The sequence below is a fragment of the Hypomesus nipponensis genome, chromosome 27 (assembly GCF_054491055.1).
Source record: "Hypomesus nipponensis isolate SF chromosome 27, ASM5449105v1, whole genome shotgun sequence".
In the NCBI taxonomy this organism is placed as follows: Eukaryota; Metazoa; Chordata; class Actinopteri; order Osmeriformes; family Osmeridae; genus Hypomesus; species Hypomesus nipponensis.
In genome coordinates, this window is record NC_140387.1 from 2,601,026 (window position 1) to 2,626,189 (window position 25,164).

The 25,164-nt window shown below is 48.9% G+C and overlaps 1 protein-coding gene across 1 annotated transcript; it reads left to right on the plus strand.

Moving 5' to 3' along the window:
- The first annotated feature begins 2,276 nt into the window (after positions 1 to 2,276).
- On the plus strand, positions 2,277 to 25,066 carry LOC146220378 (electrogenic sodium bicarbonate cotransporter 4-like). Its single transcript, XM_084693614.1, has 29 exons — positions 2,277 to 2,422; positions 4,480 to 4,541; positions 5,295 to 5,504; positions 8,399 to 8,528; positions 9,095 to 9,255; positions 9,431 to 9,592; positions 10,529 to 10,636; positions 11,989 to 12,044; positions 14,052 to 14,209; positions 14,577 to 14,664; positions 14,761 to 14,915; positions 15,021 to 15,146; positions 15,373 to 15,547; positions 15,794 to 15,927; positions 16,067 to 16,247; positions 16,363 to 16,453; positions 17,007 to 17,065; positions 17,748 to 17,939; positions 18,177 to 18,290; positions 18,600 to 18,713; positions 18,856 to 19,017; positions 19,413 to 19,591; positions 19,684 to 19,756; positions 19,865 to 19,933; positions 20,082 to 20,255; positions 20,639 to 20,812; positions 22,058 to 22,107; positions 24,184 to 24,339; positions 24,427 to 25,066. Exons 2-29 carry the CDS (start codon positions 4,481 to 4,483, stop codon positions 24,470 to 24,472), a joined length of 3,558 nt encoding a protein of 1,185 aa, XP_084549740.1. The 5' UTR covers positions 2,277 to 2,422; position 4,480; the 3' UTR covers positions 24,473 to 25,066.
- The last annotated feature ends 98 nt before the right edge of the window (positions 25,067 to 25,164 follow it).

The window sequence follows — 25,164 nt, forward strand, 5'->3', positions numbered from 1 at the left end:
GGTCAGACTCATGCTGTGGCTCGCAGTTCTGTTTTGAGACTCTGTGGGTGTGTCTGTCCATCTGTGTGTCTGTCCTGATGTCTTAGGATCTGAATCGAGGCATTTCAACCGCTATTGATTAACGGACATTTTGTGAACTTGAGGTAATCGTGCATATTTTAATCAATATTGTCAATTATAGATAATTATAGGTAACGGGACTCAAACAGCGCTAATTACACCACTTTTCTCAAATGTTCCCACCATTTCCTCTGTGCTTTTTACAACCTGGTCCTTTTCTCTCCCTCCTCTTCGATGAAACCTGTGTCAACCCCCACTGACGTCACCTACTTTTGTTCTCTTTCTGAGTCTAATCATATGAAACGAGCGGCACTTCCTGCCGAGATCGAAAGGGCAAGTAATCAACGTCAAAATCACCATAATGATCGCTAGCGATGAAGTACAGAGTGCACTCTGCACACCAAGCCTCGCTCCGTTACCGCGCCATTACTAGAGCGAACTTAGTTTGATTGTTCCCCTGACCTGAAAGGCAGAGCCATCGCAGGGGGGGTACGAGGCCCTGCTTATTGACATACACCGTGATGCACGCGCAAGAATCACAGACTCCTTCTTCGTCCTTGCACTGTCACAGGGCGTGCGCAAACGCCCTGTGGCATAACGTAAATCATGAATGAAAAAATATAATAATTTCATTTTAGAGCACATCGAGTCCAGAACAGGAATAAAACAAATATTGAAAGTAGAAAAAAAACAAAAACCTTTATGATTGCAAACCAGGCAGGTGCGAGGCCCCCAGTGGCGCGAGGATCTGTGCGGTCGCACATTTGGCACAACCCATGTGACGGTTCTGCTGAAAGGTATTATAAATACAGTGTAACTGGCAACGAAAAGCACTTTACCATCACCTGTGGAGCTGCCACTGTAACGGTGTGAGTTCAAGTTTAGCTTCTGGGATTGTAAGTATTAGACAACAGGCCGTTTGGATAGAGGGTTAATGTCGCACCTTGACAAGTCAACCAAAATGACCAGATCTCTCTCTCTCGTTCTTGTTCTCTCTCTCTCTCTCTCTCTCTCTCTCTCTCTCTCTCTCTCTCTCTCTCTCTCTCTCTCTCTCTCTCTATCTATCTCTATCTTTCTCTCTCTCTCTCTCTCTCTCTCTCTCTCTGCCCCTCTCTCTCTCTGAGGCATAGAGGGCACAATACACGATTTATAGTTAGAAAATAAGAAAATAAGACTAGATTACAGACAGGCAACAGGTCCACTACCACACTTGGGAGTGGGGGGGAGCTTTGCGATCCTCTGGACCACCAGAGACATCTAGTGACAAGACTGGGAAGCTAAACTTGGAGGGAACCAGCGTCTGGTCTCTCTGGACTGATCTCCCTAGGGTCATTCACAGGGTGGCAACATCGAGTGCGAACAGAGGTGCGTCCAATCGAAACGCATCCGTCCTGCAGAGAGGCGTTCGGACGAATCAAACAAACTGGCATGACCTTTGAACTGAAGGCTCATTGGGCCTAGTTTCAAATCCAATGATCAATACTTTAGGCGCTGTCTATAAATCAGTACATCCATGAACTCGATAGATTTGCATGGAGGTGATGACTGGGAGCTGTCAGAAATGCAGTTTGTGACCGCGCTCCCTGGTAGCTCACCAGTTAGGAGCGTGGACTGTGTAGACTGAGGCTTTGGCACAGTGGCTCTTTACCATGTGATGCATTTCATCTCCCCCCCCCCCCCCCCACTGTCTCTATGTCACACTTCTTTTTAAAACTCCAGTCCAATGTAGCAAGAAAAATATATTTTAAAAAAGGGTTATTTCTGTGATACCCCCCCATCATGTTAGCCTACATACTGTCACGTCACTTTTTTTATTTGAATCTTTTTTCAGAAACTGCCTGTTTTCTCTGAAGAGAAGAGCTCAGGAAGAGCGGAGGCCATGACACCAGAGTGGAATGAGTCCATGGAAGGTTCCAGAAGGCCCTGAGAATGACAGTTCCCGGCAGATTGGGGTTTGGGGTCAGGGGTTTTGAATCATCCCCCTCCTGCCCTCCATGACAGCCTCTGGACCTTAGGGGAACAAGGCTGGGGATCACCACACACACACACACACACACACACACACAGGCTCTGTGTTGTGCAGTGTCAATGATCAATGTGATCTTACACACAAGTTCCCCCTCTTCCGATCATTTCCCTCCCCCTCCTACACACACACACACACACAGTTGGGTATCCACTAACCGTGTCTCTGGTAGAGCCCAGTCAAAGTCAACTGCCACAAAGCCATTGAGTTGTGTGTGTGTGGTCAGTTGAACATCTACTGTATAACTCCAGTTCTGTCCGTGGTCAGTTGTGACTTGCCACATCAACAGTGATCAACTCCAGCCAGAACTTCATCCTCAAGCCACTACAACTTCAGGTAAGGGTGACATGTTCCTGCAGGTCTCTGCTGGCTTACCCGTGGTCATGCATGGTGGTTTAATGTTGTAGCTGGGTTTCATCGCTTTTGTGTTTGCTACGTGAGGTGTTTTCAGATCACAACAGTGTGCATGTTATTAGATTTGTTTGGTGGGGGAGTAAATAAGTGACACGGCTCATAAGTTGCTAGATGTGTTTTACCATCACTGGGGGTCGTATGAATTATATTCATTTATTTTCTCTATATTGATCCTGACCCGAAATGTATATATGATGTAGAGATACTGGACGTATGTTTTAGATGCATTCAGAAGACTCTGGAAATATTTGATGCGTGAAGATTTCTGATATAGGATTCGGAATTCGAAAATGACAATTTGAGAGGCAAAATCAAAGATTTGAATTTGATTGCGATTTTGTCGTTATGGAAACAACCGGTTTGTGTGGTAGAATGTGTTTGTATGTGTGTAGATGTATGGGTGTTTAAAAGTCTGTGTTCTTGTCTGTCTGTACGTGTCCCATCTGTGTGTTGGCTTGTTCGTGTGTGTGTGTGTGTGTGTGTGTGTAGACAAAGATATGTGTGTGAGTGTGTGTGTGTGTGTGTGTGTGTGTAGACAAAGGTATGTGTGTGAGTGTGTGTGTGTGTGTGTGTGTAGACAAAGGTATGTGTGTGAGTGTGTGAGTGTGTGTGTGTGTGTGTGTGTGTGTAGACAAAGGTATGTGTGTGAGTGTGTGTGTGTGTGTGTGTGTAGACAAAGATATGTGTGTGAGTGTGTGTGTGTGTGAGTGTGTGTGTGTGTGTGTGAGTGTGTGTGAGTGTGTGTGCGTGTGTGTGTGCGTGTCCTTCACGCTCAATGAGCAGTGACTCAGGGGCCATCTGGTGATCAGGACTGGCAGGTATTGATCAGCCTACAAACACCCCTCAGCTCAGATAGCGACAAAGGGAAACACACACACACACTCATAAACACACACACGCTCTCACTCATGCACACACACTGCACCCACACACATACACACACACACACTTATACACACATGTTCACACACACACACAGACACTGCATACACACACCCTCACCCACACTCACGAGCACGTGCACACGCACACACACGTCGACACGCTTCATCAAACCATCGCATTATATTGTCATGGACTTGGCTGTAATTCCCCACATGTGACGCGTTGTCCCAGGCTGATTGGAACCCTCCCGCGTCCTCCCACCGTTCAGGGTTTCCACGCGTTGAATTCGTCCCACGTCAATATGTGTAATGTTAGCAGCCTTGTGATATTTCAGGGGGATATTTCCCACAAGCCTCTGTTTCTTGCTCCTTCCTGTCACTGTCTCTGCTTGCTGGTGTCCTAAGGGCTGTTCTGGCTCCTCATTGACTTTTCCTCTCGTCAGTCATCGATCGCCCCGGGTTACCAGATGCACGTGGGATGCCAGAGGGCGGGGTCACGGGTTTTACGGAGTCAGAGGCAGTGAACAGTGTGACACGTTGGGGTGGGGGGGGGGGGGGATGGGGCTTATCAGAGAGGAAGAGTGGACTCAGTCAAAGGCTGTAACCGCCCCCGTAAGTCACTGGAAGAGTGTGCGTCGGCTGAGGCCTTACTGCAGCGTCCTGGGCTCTGGGCCTTTCCTGAACGTCTTTCCCTTTCACGTTCCTGTCATACTTCGCTTAAATCAGTTCAATAAAGCAGGAAAAATACAGAACGAACACATCTTTAGATAGATTCGGTGAGAAAGCCTTCGGATTGTTGTTTAGGAAGAGAGTGTGTACTTCCGGCTGAGAGCATCACTGGGTGTTTGTGTTCCAGCAGAAGCAGGTGAGCGTTGGCTTGTTGAAAGAGACGCCTGATCAAAGGGAAGGGAGAAATGTGGAGCTCTCAGCCCTGTTCTTCTTCATCTCCCCTGATCCACTAACCTCTCTCTTTGTCTTTCACACCTGCTTTCTGTCGGTCTCACCTCCATCCCCCCTCCCTCCCCCCCCCCCCCCTCTCTACCGCCCTCCCCTTTCCCCCCTCTCTCCTCTCCTACGCTCCTCTTCTCTGGTTAGGATGGAGTATGATTCTCACGGGGGGAGAAGCAGGAGCCACAGGAGATACGAGGAGGATGATGGTGAGTTTGGAACAACAACAGCCGATGCTGACGGTTTTAGCTGCCATCGACTCCCTCTACTGTTTGGAAAGCTCTGCTGTAAATAAAATGATTCCTTATTTCAAGATGATTCTGTGTAAAAAGTCCATCCTTTTCCCCGTAAATTAGATTGATTGATTAGACTTTACTGGATTAATCCCAAGACTATTCAAGTTGTTTTTCCTCTCCTGTTCACTTTCTCATCTGTCTCTCCTCCCTCTCTCATCCCTCTCTCATCCTTTTCTCCTCCCTCTCTCCTCCCTCTCTCATCCTTCTCTCATCCCTCTCTCCTCCCTCTCTCCTCCCTCTCTCATCCTTTTCTCCTCCCTCTCTCATCCCTCTCTCATCCTTTTCTCCTCCCTCTCTCCTCCCTCTCTCATCCTTCTCTCATCCCTCTCTCCTCCCTCTCTCCTCCCTCTCTCCTCCCTCTCTCATCCTTCTCTCCTTCTTTCCTCCCTCTCTCCTCCCTCTCTCTCATCCCTCTCTCCCTCCCTCTCTCATCCTTCTTTCCTCCCTCTCTCCTCCCTCTCTCATCCCTCTCTCATCCTTCTCTCCTCCCTCTCTCCTCCCTCTCTCCTCCCTCTCTCCTCCCTCTCTCTTCCTTCTTTCCTCCCTCTCTCCTCCCTCTCTCTTCCTTCTCTCCTCCCTCTCTCCTCCCTCTCTCCTCCCTCTCTCTCTTCCTTCTTTCCTCCCTCTCTCATCCCTCTCTCATCCTTCTCTCCACCCTCCCTTCAGAGCCCCAGCCTGTGTACATCGGAGTACCCGTGTCTCACGGCAACAGACGAAAGCGCCGCAGACATCGCTCCCACACCAGTGATGCCGACCGTGAGAGGAGACACACACACCACGACGAGCATGGCCACGCTCCGTACGACCCTCGACACGACCGAGATGACCGCTACGAGGAGGAGGAGGAGCAGGAGCAGCTGAACATCGACTCCACAGGTACGTGACTCACGCACACACACGCACACACACACGTCCGCCAAGGTGCTGCAGGTGTGTATGAGGGTTCTGCAGGTGTGTATGAGGGTTCTGCAGGTGTGTATGAGGGTTCTGCAGGTGTGTATGAGGGTTCTGCAGGTGTGTGATGAGGGTTCTGCAGGTGTGTATGAGGGTTCTGCAGGTGTGTATGAAGGTTCTGCAGGTGTGTATGAGGGTTCTGCAGGTGTGTATGAGGGTTCTGCAGGTGTGTATGAGGGTTCTGCAGGTGTGTATGAAGGTTTCCCAGCGAGACTCCTGTTCTCATGAAGGTCTGTAAGCTGATTAGAGCTGAGGAACTCCGAACTCTGCTTTCACAACGGGCGTTTGATGGTGTGTGTGTGTGTGTGTGTGGGTGTGCATGGAGGGATGAAAAGAGAAGGAGCAAATGGACGAGAATATGTGTGAGAGCATATTTGAGTTAGTGCACGTGCTTGCTTGCGTGAGAGAGTGTATGTGTGTGTATGTGTGTGTGTGTGTGTGTGTGTGTGTCAGGGGGAGGAGAATACTTGAGGGGCCTGCGTTGTGTGTCAACCCTCTTAAGCCTGCGGTCCTTTGGGGTTGTTGAGATTTCTAACATAACTCACAGAAGACCGGAGCCAGCACGGCTCTGCTGCTTAGAACTGAGCTGTTTGGATCGGAACCTGGAGATCCTGTCATTTAGCTGAACAGCCATGGGAACACTCATGGTCAACGAAGCCTAAGGAGGGGGCAGGTTCGAGGATTTGGAATAGAGTAGCGAAGGAGTAAAGGAGCGAGAGAGTGAAATTCCTTTCCACTCGAGGTGGAGAGTTTTCTGCCTGGAGGATCGGTCACTTGTCGGGTCGACCTCTCAACTTCTCAACCTCAAAGTCAGAGGAACAATTTCCATTTTTAAGATCTTTTCTCTGTGGCTGGATCTTGAGCACGTCTCCCTGTCTCTCTTTCAACATTTCCCTCTCTTTCTATATCTCCCTTTCTATATCTACCTTTCTATATCTCCCTTTCTTTTGATTCTTTTCTTGCTTTTTATCGCTCTCTCTGTGTCTCTGTCTCTCTCTCTCTCTCTCTCTCTCTCTCTCTCTCTCTCTCTCTCTCTACCTCTCTCTCTCTGTGTGTGTCTCTCTCTCTCTACCTCTCTCTCTCTCTACCTCTCTCTCTCTCTACCTCTCTCTCTCTGTGTGTCTCTCTCTCTCTCTACCTCTCTCTCTCTCTCTCTACCTCTCTCTCTCATTCTCTACCTCTGTCTCTCAGTCTCTTTCCCCTCCTCTCATTGGAGGCTCCAGTGAGCATGCAGGCCTCTGCCTCCTCTCTGTCCTCCAGCATGGCCTCTCGATGGACTCTGCCTGGCTCAGACTCAGGTAAACACAGACCCAGGAGAGAGGGCATGACAGAGGGACGCGTCCACTGTCTCTATCCTCTCCCATTCACACACACCTGGCCTTGACGTGGCAGTTTAGCATTGGCACGTTGAATGTTTCGAATCGAAATCCTTGATCTGAATGATATTCTTGAATCAACTGTTCTCTGTGCAGCGTGTGTTGTGTCTGTCTTGTTCGCCTAGGGGGGGGCCGTTTGTTTGAGGACTTGTAGCTAAGGCCTCTGTTGTTCACAGGTCGAGGTTGAGGTGTGGTTTAATCAGTCTGGCCCGCGGTTACATGTGCACATGTGACGTGGATATGCTGCTGCTAGCTTCAGAGTGGGGTTAGGCAAGGTGAAGTTCCTAGCCTCCTGGATTAATTGTGTCCTTGTCTTGTGGGCTACTGACCGTTTAAGGTCAACGCCCATGTTTTTTCTCTTCTGAGTGGCAGAACTGGAAGTAGTCTCCATTCAGAACTGGCATCAGCTTCTGGAACGTTCCTGGCCTTTGAGTGATTCATGAGAACAAATGTATGTATTTTCTGTTCACAAATCTGTCTCGGAAGGCCCATAAGTAGTGACTGGTGTTATTTGAAGTGACCGGGATTTATAAAAGTATAATGTACTTTATTATTTTAACCATATCGACCTGTGTGGTTCCTCTCAGAGGAGCTGTTTTAGTGCTGCAGTATTCAAGTCAGCTTGTCTACCCTCAGAACCTTGCAGACTCACTAAGCTCCCACTGTGTTTCGTCGTCTTAATTTAATCCCACAGCAAATAAAAAAAAAACGTACAAATGTTTGCGTGATGCTTGTTTGGGGGGGATTTGTGTTTTGTGTTATGTTTGGTAGTGTGGTAGAGTACAAACAATCAAACCATCATTTTTTTTACTTGTCGCAGGAAGTGCAGGGTAAATGTTAGCAGTGTCTTTGAGCAGTGTTGTGGTATTATAGACAGAACACTTGACTTTATATTGTGTGTACATTGTGTCCTGGCATCACGCGTGGCCTGTGGTGTTTCAAAGAGTCACCGATTAAATTCCCAAGGATCAATCCCCTTGTCTTTCTGTATGTTGCTGGGTTCAGGGAGATCATAGGCTGGCGTTGTGTGGGGGGGGAACACGAATGACACAGGATGACATGCATGGTGTTGTTGGGCGCCCGTGACTGTTTCAAGCCTGGGTGAGAGAGGGAGGAGGCTAGTGATTGGGGTGGAGGCTGGCAGAGAGGGCGGAATGCAACTGAATTATCTCTCTCTCTCCCTCTCTCTCTCATTCTCTCTCTCCCGCTATGAGGACCCTGGGGCTTGGAGAATTTTAATGGACTTTGACAGGAGGGTCAGATACCCCCCTCTGCACACACACACACACACACACACACACACCATTATTAGTCAGTCAATGAACAACTCCCATTAACAAGACTGCATTACGCGTGAACATGCAGTGTGATGTCAGAGATGACAGTTGATGACAGTTGATGACAGTTGATGGCAGTCGATGTTTGGCCTACGTTTCCCAGTGTCCCCGGCGGCAGAGAGGCTACGCTACATCCTGGCAGACGATGACGATGTTCAGACGCCCACCATCTTCACTGAGATGGACACACTCCAACACGAGGGCGGAGAGCTGGAGTGGAAAGAGTCTGCCAGGTACACACACACACACACACACACACACATATACCCCCACCAGATACACACACACACACACAAATATACCCCCACCAGATACACACAGATAGTCAAGTAAAGGTGTACATGCCTTGTACACTTTGTACACGTACAGGACAAGCCTGGACTTATGAAGTGTTGATCCCTTTATGTGCTCAGTTTCAGTTCATGTCACCAGTTCAGGATCATAAGATAGCTTTAGATGGGATTTAGAGGTCGGGGGCAGAAAGCAGGAAGTGATACTGTGGGTGGGAACTGCAGACGGGTTAGTTCAGAGGGGACGAAGAGATGGGGATGTTAGCTGAGTTCAATAAACCCCTACCAACCAATGAGTCACCCAGGCAATCATCCTTCTGAGTCAATAACAGTATCAATATCTCTTCATCCCTCCCTCCTTCCCTCCCTCCCTGCCTGCCTGCCTCCCTGCCTCCCTGCCTCCCTGCCTCCCTGCCTCCCTGCCTCCCTGCCTCCCTGCCTCCCTGCCTCCCTGCCTCCCTGCCTCCCTGCCTCCCTGCCTCCCTGCCTCCCTGCCTCCCTCCCTCTAGGTGGGTGAAGTTTGAGGAGAAGGTGGAGGAGGGAGGGGAGAGGTGGAGTAAGCCCCATGTCTCCACCCTGACCTTACACAGTCTGTTTGAGCTGAGAACATGTCTGCAGACTGGTAGTGTTCTGTTGGATCTGGAAGGATACTCACTTCCACAGATAGTCGGTGAGTTGGACTCAGCTGCAGTTAGCCAGCAAACACACCCTGCTGACTATTCAAGTGTTTCTTCCACTAACCTGGTTAATCTCTAACCGACATATATGCACCACACTGTACTTCGGACCGAATGACTGTGGATTGACCTTTGGCCTCTATGCTGACCCCTGATCTTTGACCCCAGACGACATCGTGGAGCACCAGATAGCAGACGGGCTGATTGGTGAAGAGTTAAGGGAGAAGATCACCTTTGTGTTGCTGCGGAAACATCGCCACCAGCACAAGAAGCCCATGCACCGCTCCCTGGCAGACATGGGAAAGTCGTCCAACTCCCCGGCCCCTGCCAGTGAGTGTCCGCGTGTCGGCGCGTTTGTCTTCCTCTCCCCGTGAACTCAACCAATCTACTGCACTGATATACTAACATGCTGAATCTCCGCTCTTGTGAAAGCGATCTATGCAGCGTCCACTGATTTCCAACTGTTGTCCTTTTTTTTCTCTCGTTTCGTCTTCAATGTTCTCCTCTCCTCGTCTTTGCCTTTCTTGCTTTGAAAAACCCTTGGTTCATTTTCCATTATCTGTCGTGTTTATCCTCATTGTTTCTCCTTTCCTTCCTCTCCTTTGCCCTCTCTACTTCACTCATTTCTTCTTCCCTTCCTTCCTTCATTCCTTCCTTCCCTGCGGTACCCTTTTCCCACCTCTCCTCCATCCTCCCTCCCCTCCACCTCTCCTCCACCCCTCTCCTCCATCCCTCTCCTCCACCCCTCTCCTCCATCCCTCTCCTCCACCTCTCCTCCACCCCTCTCCTCCATCCCTCTCCTCCACCCCTCTCCTCCATCCCTCTCCTCCACCTCTCCTCCATCCCTCTCCTCCACCTCTCCTCCATCCCTCTCCTCCACCTCTCTCCTCCATCCCTCTCCTCCATCCCTCTCCTCCATCCCTCTCCTCCACCTCTCCTCCATCCCTCTCCTCCACCTCTCCTCCATCCCTCTCCTCCACCTCTCCTCCATCCCTCTCCTCCACCTCTCTCCTCCATCCCTCTCCTCCACCCCTCTCCTCCATCCCTCTCCTCCACCTCTCCTCCACCTCTCCTCCATCCCTCTCCTCCATCCCTCTCCTCCATCCCTCTCCTCCATCCCTCTCCTCCACCTCTCCTCCACCTCTCCTCCATCCCTCTCCTCCATCCCTCTCCTCCACCTCTCCTCCACCTCTCCTCCCTCCCTCTCCTCCACCTCTCCTCCCTCCCTCTCCTCCCTACCTCCCTGTGGTGCTGGGTGTCCGTCAGGCCGTAGTCCTCAGGTGAACTTGAGTCGCTCTCCCAGCTCTGCGTCTGGGATGAACCGCTCCATCGAGGACCTGCGCTCGCGCCAGTCAGGCAGCTACGGCCGCCTGCGTGAGTCCCACACTGATCCTCTCATCCTCTCATCCTCTCTCTCTCTCTCTCTCACTCTCTCATCCTCTCATCCTCTCTCTCTCACTCTCTCATCCTCTCATCCTCTCTCTCTCACTCTCTCATCCTCTCATCCTCTCTCTCTCACTCTCTCATCCTCTCTCTCTCATCTCTCTCATCCTCTCATCCTCTCTCTCTCATCTCTCTCATCCTCTCATCCTCTCTCTCTCACTCTCTCATCCTCTCATCCTCTCTCTCTCACTCTCTCATCCTCTCATCCTCTCTCTCTCACTCTCTCATCCTCTCATCCTCTCTCTCTCACTCTCTCATCCTCTCATCCTCTCTCTCTCACTCTCTCATCCTCTCATCCTCTCTCTCTCATCTCTCTCATCCTCTCACCTCTCTCATCGTCTCTCTCTCATCATCTCACTCTCTTATCGTCACTCTCTCATCCTCTCTCTCTCTCATCCTCTCATCCTCTCTTTCTCATCCTCTCTCTCTCTCATTCTCACTCTCTCATCCTCCCTCTCTCTCACTCTCACCATCTCATCCTCTCTCTCTCACTCTCACTATCTCATCCTCTCACTCTCATCCTCTCACTCTCATAATATCCCTGTCATCATCTCACTCTCCCACTCTCACTTTTTCATCCTTTCATCTTCTCACTCTTTTACGTAAACTCTCATCCGCTCACTTGTTCACTAAACCTTCAATCTCCTCTGATTTTTGGATTACAGCTCTGTGTGGATGTTTGATTGTTATGTGTATATATGTGCGTGTTTGCTTTAGAGATTTTTTTTTTTTTCTTTTCCTTTGGTGTTTTTTCTTGATTTTGTTGGGGGGGCGGGGGGTGGATTAGCGCGGGGTATGTTCTTGTATTTTCTATTCTCTATTTAATTTGTTGCCCAATCTGCTTTGGGGGGAAATTAGTCATTATAATATAATCTCCCACATGAAAATCCAGAACAAGCAACTTCTCTCTCTAATTCACACGCACACACAACACAGAAACAACTCTACAATCACTCGGCAGAATGTTTGAATTCTCACAAAGAAAGAAATACAAATAAAAGTAGAACACAAATAGAACATGCAAACCCATCCGAAGTGGTGCTTGTAGTCTCAAGTTTATCTATAATTAGGCTCCGGTCAGAATTCAGATTCCCCTATGTTTCTCATGTCTGAAATAATGTAGTCTTATAATGTAGTTTTTTGGAATAATCAAGGAATGTGTGCTAAGACGTTCCGGGTCGAGAGAGACAAGGAAGTAAGATAAGACGTGAGCTCCAGGTATACAAGACAGCCGTGTTCCAAGCATGTTGTCAGGTTTCATGTTTACATGCTGTGTGTTTCAGACCACGCTCAGAGCAGAAGCATGAACGACATTTCAGACACGCCCAGCAATGACCAGGTACTCCTCTTTTTGCTCTGTGAGGTGGTTTTGAAGTGTTAACCAGTGTCAGTGTTTGTAAACCAGGGGCGTAGCCACGGTTAAGCCTGGGTAGGCACAGGCCTACCCAATTTGTTGTAAGGCCTACCCAAAAACAAAAATATCTCAGAAAAATGATGCACCGGGTGCACATCGCAAAGTAAATACGTTTTTTTTTAAACCTGAAAAGATGTCTATCCGTATTTTTCTCAGCATACCCTAAAATATTTTTTGGGCTACGCCCCTGGTGTAAACGCGCGTGTGTGTGTAAACGTGTTTGTGTGATGAAGGCAAGGCACCTGTGCAGTGCAGATGTAGAGATATTCCGTGTCAGAAAGAAACAGGAAGAGATGTGGAGCTACTTAGTGATGTGAAGGCTTTGGTAACAATAGGCTTCTGTCCGCTTCCGTGAGCTAACACCAGAACATCTGAAATCTGCGCCCAGGCTTTGTGTGTGTGTGCGTGTGTGTGTGTGTGTATGCATGTATGTGTGTGTGTGTGGCATGTTCCCTGGGAGATGTGGAATGTTGTGTTCACAAGCTCCCGAGGGAATGTACAGACATGTGAAGTCATCTAACACTCCATTAGCTGCCTAATCCTTCTGATGCATGTCACCGCCTGGCTGAAGTGGAAATATATGTCTGTGTCTACGTGCGTGCGTGTGTGTGTGTGTGTGTGTTTGGCTTCTAAGCCTCTGTTGTTCATACCAGCCAAACTTTGGGGCCTTCACACTTAGTGGGAGAACAAAGATGGACAGTGTTTGTACTAAGAGTCACTTGCCTTTCCTTTAGCTGTGTGCCAGGTGAGGGGATGAAGGCTGGTCTGTTGGTGAGGGGTGCAGGGGGTTGGTGAACACGCGAATGCACCATCAACACACGCAAACACACACACACACAAACAGCCTGATTCTACTTTAATTAGTTTCTCCCCGTCATAGAGCTATGAGACCTGTAGCTCACTTTGATCTGCTGCTCAGTAACACACACACACACACACACACACATATATACACAAACACACACATGTACACACACATATACATACACACACACCTACGAAGACGTCCACACCCATACAGATATCCTGAGACCCTGCTGTCCTCAAACATCCCTGGCATGCAGAGATTGTCCACTGTGTGTGTGGATGGGCTAGTTCATTTGAGTGGCAACACTTCCAAGAAATTCCCCACTAACTAACGTGTGCTGTTCGTGCTGCATTCTACTGTAAAGCTGCCCCCTGCTTAAAGGAACGACCCGACTGGACCATGGAAGGAGGGGGATCAGGGGGGGGGCGTAAATGATTTGACTCTGAAAGCGGTATTAACTGATTACAGGGAGATTTTGACCTAAGCACCAACCACTCCACATCCACGTGCTAGGTGTAGGCCACAGGAGGGGAGCGAGAGAGAGAGAGAGAGAGAGAGAGAGAGAGAGAGAGAGAGAGAGACAGAGAGAGAGAGAGAGAAACAGAGAGAGACAGAGAGAGAAGGGAGACAGACAGAGAGAGACAGAGACAGACAGAGACAGAGAGAGAAAATGGTGAAACATTTAACTTGTGAGGTTTTGCTTGTGTTTAGATGCAATCAGTGCAGGTGTGTGTGTGTTCTGTGTGTGTTTGCCTCATGTTTCTGGTGTCACATGCGAGCAGAGATCAGATCAGACCCAGGGTATAGATCAGTGATCAATTTGCTTGCGTAACTGTGCCTGATGAACTTCCAGTGTTACGTAACTCAGCGGTGATATGTGTTTCCACGAGTCACGATCACTTCCTCAAGTCACCTGCTCTCATCAGGACACACGCTCACACACAAGAGCATACAAACACACACAGTAACGCAGATGCAAGGTCTCACACACACTGGTGTGAATGCTGGTGGCAAATGAGGTTGGCACTGTCAACGTGTTGTGTCTCTCGAATGACAAGATTCACGGTATCTCTCTCTCTCTCTCTCTCTCTCTCTCTCTCTCTCTCTCTCTCTCTCTCTCTCAGCTCAAGAATAAGTTCATGAAGAAGATCCCACGCGATGCAGAGGCCTCAAACGTCCTCATCGGAGAGGTGGACTTCCTGGACAAACCCTTTGTGTCTTTTGTGCGTTTGGCTCAAGCCACGACTCTGGGAGGCCTGACTGAGGTCCCTGTTCCCACCAGGTCAGTGTGTGTGTGCTTGGTTTGGTTTTACTGCTGTTGTGCGAAACCAGAAGTCTCCAGAAGATTAGTAAACAATTTCAAGAAAAACTTGACCTTTTTCATGGACTCCACAATCTTCAAGTGTCAATTCTCGGGGATTTAGGGGGTTTAGGGTTAGAATTAGTGTTAGGGTCGGAATTACATTAAGGATTAAGGTTGAGGCTAGGGTTATGGGTTAGGGGTTGGGGATAGCATGATTTTGAATGGGAGAGACCTCATTAGGATAGTAAAACAAACCTGTGTGTGTGTGCAGGTGTGTGTGTGTGTGTGTATTTGTATGGTGTACTTTGACAGTGGTCGGGCATGTTCTTCTCCTCTCTTCTGGCAGGTTTCTATTCGTCCTTCTGGGTCCTCACGGCAAAGCCAAGGCTTACAATGAGATCGGCAGAGCGATTGCTACGCTCATGGTGGACGATGTGAGTAAGCCTAAAGACCTCCTGCCCCCTCCACACACACTTGATGGCTCCATTATGGATGGTTCACAATGTCTGTGTGTGTGTGTGTGCGTCCAGCTGTTCAGTGATGTGGCGTATAAAGCGAGAGACCGTGATGATCTGATCGCCGGCATCGACGAGTTCCTGGACGAGGTGATCGTCCTTCCTCCGGGAGAATGGGACCCCAAGATCCGCATCGAGCCCCCCAAGAAAGTTCCCTCTGCGGACATGAGGTTGGAGAAGCGCCTCTCGACGACCAAACAGAAACCTTACGTTTTTAGAGGTTGTTTTATTCTTAAAATAACCCCGTAAACTCTTCCCGGTTCCCCCGGCGACAGGAAGTCTGTGCTAAACCTGAACGAGCTGGGCAAGGTGAACGGCGCGGCCGGGGGCGCAGGGGGTGGGGAGGACGAGGAGATGCCCGCCCCCCACGAACTGGGAGAGGAGCTGGCCTTCACTGGAAGGTATGGGAAAACTGGGATCCTTTCACCATCTCACTGAGTATGGGCACCACGTGGGGACCATGATCGTGATTGGTTCAGGTTGAGGGGACCACGTGGGTACCATGATCCAGATTGGTTCAGGTTGAGGGGACCACGTGGGTACCATGATCCTGATTGGTTCAGGTTGAGGGGACCACGTGGGTATCATGATCTGATTGGTTCAGGTCTGCTCTGCGTGTGTCGGCAGGTTCTGTGGAGGCCTGTGGTTGGACATCAAGAGGAAGGGGCCGTGGATCCCCAGCGATTTCTACGAAGGCTTCCACATCCAGTCCATCTCAGCCGTGCTCTTCATCTACCTGGGCTGCATCACCAACGCCATCACCTTTGGAGGGTTGCTAGGAGACGCAACTGACAACTACCAGGTAGAGAAGCACGCCCAGAGCCTGGTCTCCCTGGTCCTTATCTTGTCTCTTTGGTCCATGTCTGGTTTTCCAGGTCCATGTCTGGTCTCCTTGGTCCAGGTCTCCCATCTATGTCCCAGGTTTATTTTCCTGATTCATGGTCTTCCTGGTCCCTGAAAAAGACGGTTAAAAACATTGTTTCTGAGCCGATGAAAAGCGTGAATGTGTTTTGTGCCCGTCCCCGTCCCCGTCCCCGTCCGGTCTCAGGGGGTGATGGAGAGTTTCCTGGGCACGGCTCTGGCAGGGACGGTCTTCTGCCTGTTCGGAGGCCAGCCCCTCATCATACTCAGCTCCACCGGACCCATCCTCATCTTTGAGAAGTTGCTCTACGAGTTTAGCAAGTGAGCCGTGCACACGCACGCTTGCAGGAGCTCACAGAGATCGGGGAACAAACGTAGAACCTACTCACGGACTGACTTTCTAAATGTGATTGCAGTAATGTTTTATCTGCGTGTGTATGTCCTCCCGCTCCACCCTCAGGTCAAACAGCATAGACTACATGGAGCTGCGCTTGTGGATCGGGCTGCATTCCTGCCTCCAGTGTCTCATCCTGGTTGCCACGGACGCCAGCTACATCATCAAGTACATCACCCGCTTCACGGAGGAAGGCTTCTCCAGCCTCATCTCCTTCATCTTCATCTCCGACGCCATCAAGAAGATGGTGTGTTCCACACACACACACACACACACACACCACACACCACTCAGAGCACCGGAAACCGTCTAGCTCATCTCCAACGCTTGTTTCATTATTGGATCGTGGTGTTTCATTGTAGGCGGGATCTTTCAAGTACTACCCAATCAACCGTGGCTTCAAGCCGGACTATGTCACGTCCTACAAGTGTGAATGCATCGCTCCGGACCAGGGTGAGTGTCGTTCTTCGTCTTTCACCCCCTCCTACCCTGCCTCTTAGGGTGAGGGGAGGACTTTGGCTTCCCCTAGACAAAACTAGACTCCTAATCTAGCTATAAACTCTTTGTCAAAATCGGAATCTGGACTCTTTCATTGATCGTTTCCTGCTGTCTGTTCTTTCTCTGACTTCTGTAACTGATTTGTGTGTGCTGTCTGTTTCTGCCTCTCTTCCACTCTCTGGCTGCTGTCTGACTGAGTGAGTATCCACTGTCTGCGGCTTGCATGCACTTATCAATAACGACACCTCTGATTGGTCCGTCACTATGAGACAGGCATGGTGTCAGCATCCACTACCGGGGACGATGTATGCCAGATTTACAAGACAGATGGGTTCATGAGATAGGAGAACAGTAACATTGAGCCTGTTGTAGAAAGCAAACCCAGCTCTGGATTTTTTTCAGTTTCAACTTGGCAGATCTTCTTCACTGTGTTTTGTGTGTTTTTTGCACTATGGATTGTTATCAAACTTACTTTATTTTCTCTTTCTTTGTCTTCTGTTTGTTACAGCGGCTGCAATGGGCTTTAATGTTTCAGCCCTACTAGCAGACGACAACATGACTCTGTTGGTAAGTGACCGCAGCTGCGTCGTAGTATGTCTGATACGTTGTTTAAAATAACATCTGAGAGTAAAATGTATGTTGGGTTAGGCTTAGGGTTCGGGTTAGGCTAACCCTAACTTAATTGATGTCTTATACAGTTAATTATACAATATAGTCCAGTGTGAAAGTAGCTAGTTCCTGCTCCTGAGTTGTGACTTGAGACTAGCTAGCTGTAGCTGGGTGCTGATGTTAGTGGGCCCAGGTGGCAGGCCTCAGTAGGCCAGTCCTGGCCTCGCTGTGACGTCGACTCCTATCTCTGCACTGGTCTGTATTCTCTCTTCTCTTGTTATCCTCTCTCTTTCTCTGTTATCTCTCTGCTTCCATCTCTATTGTCACTTCCCTGTTTATTCCTCCACATATCTGCATCCTCCCTTGCTCCCTCCCTCTTGATATACTACTCCCTCCTTCCTTCCCTCCTTCCCTCCTTCCCTCCTTCCCTCCTTCCCTCCTTCCCTCCTTCCCTCCTTCCCTCCTTCCCTCCTTCCCTCCTTCCCTCCTTCCCTCCTTCCCTCCCTCCCTCATTCCCTCCCTCATTCCCTCCCTCATTCCCTCATTCCCTCCCTCCCTCCCTCCCTCCCTCCCTCCCTCCCTCCCTCCCTCCCTCCCTCCCTCCCTCCCTCCCTCCCTCCCTGTATCTCTCCGTCTGCAGTATAACCTCACAGGGCTGGACTGGAGTCAGCTAAGCAAGAAGGAGTGTGTGAAGTATGGAGGAGCCTTGGTGGGGAACTCCTGTAAGTACGTCCCAGACCTGGCCCTCATGTCCTTCATCCTGTTCTTCGGCACCTACTCCATGACCGTGTCCCTCAAGAAGTTCAAGTTCAGCCGCTACTTTCCCACTAAGGTACAGCTCGCTGGCGTGGGGGTAATGTGGGTAACAGCTTAAGTTGCAAGTTCTAATCTTCCCTACTGTATGTGAAAGCTTTTCTGTTAAATGTGAAACATGACATCAAAAGGCCTTAAATGCTTAAGGATGTTGTCCTATTCATGCATGTTTACTACCCTGAACCCACCCTCCCTATCTTTCCCCACCGTCCACCTTCCGCCCTTCACCCACCACCCCTTCCTCTCTGGGACCCAGCTGCGCTGCCTGATTGGTGATTTCTCCATCATCATCTCCATCCTGGCCTTCTGTGGGTTGGACTTCCTGCTAGGCCTGGACACTCCCAAACTGCACGTTCCCACTGAGATAAAGGTCTCCTCCTCTGTGGTTCTCCTCTGCTCCTGCCCTGTGTGTCTCTACCGGCGGGGTCTCCCCTTCAGTCGCTCTCCTCGTCAGATAGATACACCTGATAGGTCAAATCAACATGCAGAAAGCGCTCTCCGGCAATCTCAAACTGCCAAATACCAATTCTAGAACGCAGTGCCTTAATTTTCTTTTCTTCCTTTTCTATGTGTTTCTTTCTTTCTCGATCTCTGTTTTGTGCTGTTATCTGTCTGTCTGTCTGTCTGTCTGTCTGTTTGTTTCCTGTATGTCTGACATTTTGTGTGGGTGGGACTACAGCTAAGAAAGCTGATCAGTGATTTCTCCATCTTCATGTCAATCATGACCTTTGTGGGTCTGGATATGTTGATGGGGCTCAAAACTCCCAAACTCATTGTTCCAACAGAGTTCAAGGTATCTATTCCAAATCGACGTGCTTTTGTAATCCAAAAACTACAACTCTAGCAGTTTCCTCAACAAGTTTGCATGTCTGAACATTCACAGGGGTTTGTGGTTAGACGGAACACAGTTAAGAACCTGTGTGTGTGTTCCGCAGCCCACGCGCCCAGACCGCGGCTGGCTCGTGATGCCGTTCGGTAAGAACCCGTGGTGGGTCTACGTGGCAAGCTCTGTCCCGGCTCTGCTCGTCACCATCCTCATCTTCATGGACCAGCAAATCAGTGCCGTCATCGTCAACCGCAAAGAAAACAAACTCAAGGTCTGAGACCGGGCCTCATCCACACACTTATACAACACTGAGTACTTCTATATGTTATGTTATGCCAGGTTGGTTTTGCGTTGTCTTGTCCTAAGATTTTCCCAGTGCCCAGTCTGACCCTTGTGTTGTTCTGTGCATCTGACAATAAAAGACTTGAACACAACCATGAACCACACGCCACGGCCAGACAAACATGGGACACAGGACCGCTGTATTGACGCTATTAGCGCTTTGGGTCGATAGGTTAACACGAGCACTAACTCAATCCGTATCAACGAATGCAAGATGATGATGATTTTTTTATAACACGGAAAGTGAACCTGAAGCATTCAGCACCTGCAGTCCCTCCCCAGGCCTGAAAAAACGTCAGTTTTCTTCCCTCCGTCACCCAACAGAAGGGCTGTGGGTACCACCTGGACCTGTTCTGGGTGGGGGTCCTGATGGCCGCCTGCTCCTTCATGGGTCTGCCATGGTACGTGGCCGCCACCGTCATCTCCATCGCCCACATCGACTCTCTGAAGATGGAGAGCGAGTCCAGCGCTCCGGGGGAGCAGCCTCAGTTCCTGGGGGTCCGGTGAGCGCAGGCTGCTGCTCGATGCACAGTGTTTGTGTGTGTGCGCAATCGTCGGACTGTTAATCGTGATTTTTTCTTTCTTCTTCCACCAGGGAGCAGAGACTGACTGGCATTCTGGTGTTCGTCCTGACTGGAGTGTCCATCTTCCTGGCTCCGATCCTGCAGGTGAGTCTGTGAGAGGTTTGACCTCTGTGGTCGCAGCGTGGTGGCGAGGGGAGACGTGGAGGTGTGTGTGTGTGTGTGGGTGGTAACTGTGTCGTTGTGTTCCCTCAGTACATTCCCATGCCTGTGCTCTATGGAGTGTTCCTTTACATGGGCGTGGCTTCCCTCAGTGGCATCCAGGTATGTATTCTGTGTGTGTGTATGTGTGTGTGTACTTATGTGGGTGTGCGTGCCTTCGTTCATGTCCAAGTGTGTCTATGTGTGTCTATGTGTCCACATGTGTGTGTGTGTGTGTGTGTGTACTGACAGCCCTCCTGTCCTGCTGCAGTTCTGGGAGCGTATCAAGCTGTACCTGATGCCAGCCAAGCACCAGCCAGACTTCTCCTTCCTGCGCCACGTTCCTCTCAGACGAGTCCACCTCTTCACCCTGGTCCAGGTCATCTGCCTGGCTGTCCTCTGGATCCTCAAGTCCACCGTGGCCGCTATCATCTTTCCCATCATGGTGAGGCCAGTGTGTGTGTGTGTGTGTGTGTGTGTGAGACCGACCGACTGCGAGTGAGGGATGTGAGTGTGTGTGTATGGTATAAAAAGAGGTCGGGTGGGGGAGGGAGTGTGTGTGATATAAAGAGAGGTAGTGTGTGTGTGTGTGTGTGGTTGTGTGTGAGACCGACCGACTGTGAGTGAGGGACGTGAGTGAGTGTGTGTGTGTATGGTATAAAAAGAGGTCAGGTGGGGGAGGGAGTGTGTGTGATATAAGGAGAGGTAGTGTGTGTGTGTGTGTGTGTGTGTGTGTGTATGTGTGTGTGTGTGTGTGTGTATGTGTGTGTGTGTGTGTGACCATGTCCTGAGTGTAACTGGAGCCTCCTGACTCCCGGGCGGGGGCAGATCCTGGGCCTCATGGTGGTGAGGAAGATGCTGGACTTCATGTTCTCCCAGCACGACCTAGCCTGGCTGGACGACATCCTGCCGGAGAAGGACAAGAAGAAGGAGGGCGAGAAGAAAAACAAGAAGAGCAAAAAGAAAGACAAGAAAGAAGCTGACCCAGAGAGCGACGAGGAGGTAGGAGATACCGCTAGGCCGCTAGGCCGGCGGGCATGATGGTAGAGACACACACACACACGTACACACACACACACGTACACACATGTACACACACACACACACACACACACGTGTCTGACGACGGAAGGATATGAAGGCGGGAGGGAAATGGCGTGTGCAGGGTTTCTGTGTGTCGCTCCATCTGTTGTGAATGTGTCAGCCCTCGGTCTGTTATCTCTGACTAATACGTTTCTCCTTTCTGTCCCCACAGTGTTGCTGAAAAGGCACTGTATATTACCCCTTACTACAGTCTGTTTGTCTGTGTCGACCTTCTGTCTGTCCCCTGACCTCATGCCAGCACAGCCCGGTTCCCTCCAAGTTCTGTTCTCAAAGTCCCTAGGCCGAAGTTCTCCAAGTCCTTAGATCGTTTACCTCCATCCAACCCCCTCTTTCTTCCTCTTTACCTTCACTGAATTTCCCTGGGCTGCTAGTGAAGGTGGGCTGTTGATGTGCGTCTCGTTTGTGTCGGTGCTAAGACCCTCCCCCGTGTGTCCCTCTGGCATGTTGATTGGCTCCTCCCTCCGTCACTCAGCCCAAGAGTCCCCCCCTCCTCCAGTGAAGATTCCCATGGAGGCCTTGAACCTGCCTACGGACACGACTCCACCCTCTGTAACTCCTCCCACCCCAACCCCAGCCTCTGACTGTGAGTAAGCACCCAGTCTTCTCCTCTACTGCCCCCTGTGGTGTCTCGTGTTTACTGCAGCCCGTTGACAGGGTTCAGTTTTTTTTTGTGCCATTAGTGTGTGCCACAGATGGAGTGTAGACAGAGTTTATGATAGGAGCTGCCTTTGACCACAAATGTAGGCCTTTGTTTATTTTCCTGTTGTCTTGTCACGACAAGATAACTGCAAACATCTGACCACTAAGTAGGTCATGTGGTCTAGGACAGCTTCTGCTATCGTCGTACCGACTGTGATGTCACTGCTGTGATGTCACTGCTGTGATGTCACTGCTATGCAACATAATTGTAGCTGTGCTTTCATGTCGTTTGTAGATGTGTTGTAGAACATGTGCAAAGCCAGAATCGTTTTGCCAGCGAGGATTAGAAGGTCTTGTTCTCTCCTTCACTCCTCCCCCATTCCTCCTCCCATCAACCCCCTCAATATGTGTGTCTGTTCTTCCGTATTTTTCACAGTCCGCCGTACGCCCATGACATGGTTGTTGTGTTTGTGTGCATGTCTTTGTTTGTTTATTTGTTTACAGGACAAGAACCCTTACTCCAGCGTTCCTGACGACGCTGAGCTGGACCGCAGGTACTGTGTGCTCAAACTGCACGTGCCCTACAGCGACCTGATGACCCCCCCTGACACCCACACCGACTGGGGCGCACACTGCCAGCTGGACAAATTCAACAACTACTAACCTGCACCTCGCATCTTCACACTCAGATACACAGACACACATGCACTCCTGTACAGAATCACCATCCCCCAGATTAAGGCTCAGCCCTCTTTGTGTGTCTCCTTGTTTTTACCACGGTACCTTCGTTTATAGATCGCTTCGTAGCTTACAGGTATTACCCTCATCGGCTTACCAGTAGAATCTCTTGTTTTTTCACTTTGTACATATGTCTTGTACTTCACCGTAGTCTATCTGTCATGACACATGACATTAACCTACTGCCCAGCAAAGGACCTTCCACCCAGTCATACAATTGTGTAAATACAAGAAACACCAGAAAGATGTACATATTTTTTCTTGAACATAGAGTGTAAGGCCCTCCCAACAATCTTAAGTTATAGATTATAAACGTAAATCAACAAGGACTGAAGAGAGATTTTCTGCAACATGGTTGGATGGATTTTATAGGCATACCTCGGCACTGAGTCCAGCCATTGGTGCTGTTCCCTCTGCATGCAGCGGAAAGCAAAGCCACCCAAACCAAGTTTTTGTTTGTTTGACAATTGTCAATTTATGTTGTACTTATTAACCCCAATGTAGTGGTGGACAGAGACGAGCTCAACTGCTGATGCAGATGTATTGATTTAGTTATTCCTTCATTCAAACGTGGGTGAATTCTATCGTATACATCGTTCATATATTTATGACTTCTGATGAGGCTTGGCTTCTATATCTTGTTGTGTGTTAATTATCGTTAAACGTGAAGTCTGTCATCCCACAGAGAGCAGTGGTGTTCAGTAGAACGGCAGGGGCGGAACGTTTTTGAATGCATTATGCATATTGCTGAGGATACATGTAATGTTTGCTGAAGATATTATTAGGATGTTTTCGAATCATCCTGCGTTGGTTGATCTGGAGAAAAGCCAGGAGGGCCGTTAGTGACTCCAACTGCCTCTCTCTGTTCCTGTCACTGGTGTCTGTGGGAGGGTGACGTCATGTCGCAGCGCTCACTGAAGTCTGTATGTGAAAACGAAACCCCCAAGAAACACTCAACGCTTCTCAGCTCTGTCCGTCAGTCAGCACGTTGTTTAACATGAAAATGTAGTGATTTTGGTTGTTTCTTTTTCAAGGGGCCAAAGCGTTCTCGTGCGTGTACATGTTGCGTACATTCTAACGCTTTCGTTTGAACTTCGTCTTGTTGCACAGTGTCACAGCCACCCTTTCGTCCACAGTCTCCGCCAGTTCCGACGTCTTCTACCCTTGCTCACAAGTATCCCACTCTCCGTTCAGTGCCTTGAAGATGTGTGCATGTGTGTGCTTCTTCGCACATCAATAGTTTGCATGTGCGTGTATTTGTGTTTTTCCTTCTATGTTGCGAGGTGGTGCTCTTGCATTGCTGTTCAAGGAGGTTGATTTAGAAAGTTTGATTAAGTAATTTTTGTGTCAAAATAAGAACTTGAATTCAACAGTACAGTCTTAATTTTGACATAACGACATTTTATAAATAGATGTTAATTTATTTATAGAAAAAAAAATTCTAGTAATGCAGTCAAATAAATAATATGAAATAATAGTGCTAATTTGGTAAATTGTTCCTATTTTAAAAGTTAATTTTATAAGAATTATAGCATTTACATTTGTTAATAAAAACGATTTTTACTGATAATGAGATCAATTTTTTTGTAGTTTTTCACAACACAAGCAATGAAGTAATATACCTCATGATCATATGTCCTAATTCCTGTACCTTTCCCTCTCTGTCTTTCACTAAACTTTTCCACTCAACCTATCTTTCCTTTTGTACGTTCTTACCTGCTCTCCTGCAATACCCTGTTCCCTTTCAGTCCACTGTGTCTGAACTTAGTTGTGCTTTTTGTCCGTGCGAGTGTCCATGAGTGTGTGTGTGTGTGTGCGCACGTGCATGTGTGCACGCATGCTGAGTAAAGAGGCGGATGTGTAACCTGGGCTGTTCCAACACTGTTCCTCAGAATCACTCTGCACCTGAAGATATCCTGCCCCCCCTCACCTGCTCACTCCCAGGTGAGCGTTTCCCCCGGAGACACTCGACCCTCACAGCACTTGCCACCACGCCCACCTGTGCCCCAGGTCAACATCCAGATGGATTCAGACAACGAGTCTGACCTCTACCCCTGGGGTCTCTCCCCCAGGATTAGCTATTACCCTAGTGACCAGTACCAAAGGTCAAATGCTCATGGCAACGCATACCGCAGATCTCATTCTCAGCTGCAGGAACTGGGAAGTGAAACTATATTGTAGACTAAATGGACAGGGAAATCCCATCGTCGAACCCTATGTTTAGATACATTTACCTGTGTTCAAATCTATGACCTGTGCATACAGTGGCAGGCATACTGAAAAGTGATTATGGAGTCCACAATGACATCCACCTGATTCTGATTCACCAGCATGTGCAGTGAGACAAAGTCAATAGCTTAACAAGGTCTGAACATATAACAAGTTTGTCTATAAAATCAGGTCTCACCCATATTTATGTAGACAATTGCCATTTAATATAGAACCTTTAATGTACCTTTAGATTCCGTGAAAGGGCAGATACACTTCATACTTTGTTTAGATCTGGTTTGTAAAAAGAAATGATGAAAGAGAAACAACCAAAAATTTAGCTTTTAATTCTACATACATTTCCTAACACTACATAGCGTATTACAAAATGTTGCCTGCATTCTAATATTAAATATAACATGTATTGTTGTTTATTGCATTTAATGGAAAGTTAAGTAGGTATTTTGTTGTATACACTCTAAGCCTTTGTGAATGTGTGTGCTTTGACTGCTCAAGGTGAGATGTTGATTGAGAGTAAATACGAATTATTGTAAAGAAACGCAAATGCTTGTAAAGTAATAAAATAGCATTGAAAAAAAGTTGCTTGTGTGGGTGTGTAAAGCTCATGTTTGGGACTGGTTTGTGTCTAAATACAACCTCAACCC

What these genes read in the sequence shown, in the direction of transcription:
- LOC146220378 (XM_084693614.1), top strand. Translation starts at nt 4,481, where the DNA reads ATGGAGTATGATTCTCACGGGGGGAGAAGCAGGAGCCACAGGAGATAC. An exon ending in GCCGCTACTTTCCCACTAAG is followed by an intron (nt 17,940 to 18,176) that starts GTACAGCTCGCT and finishes TCTGGGACCCAG; the next exon opens with CTGCGCTGCCTGATTGGTGA. An exon ending in GCAAAGAAAACAAACTCAAG is followed by an intron (nt 19,018 to 19,412) that starts GTCTGAGACCGG and finishes GTCACCCAACAG; the next exon opens with AAGGGCTGTGGGTACCACCT.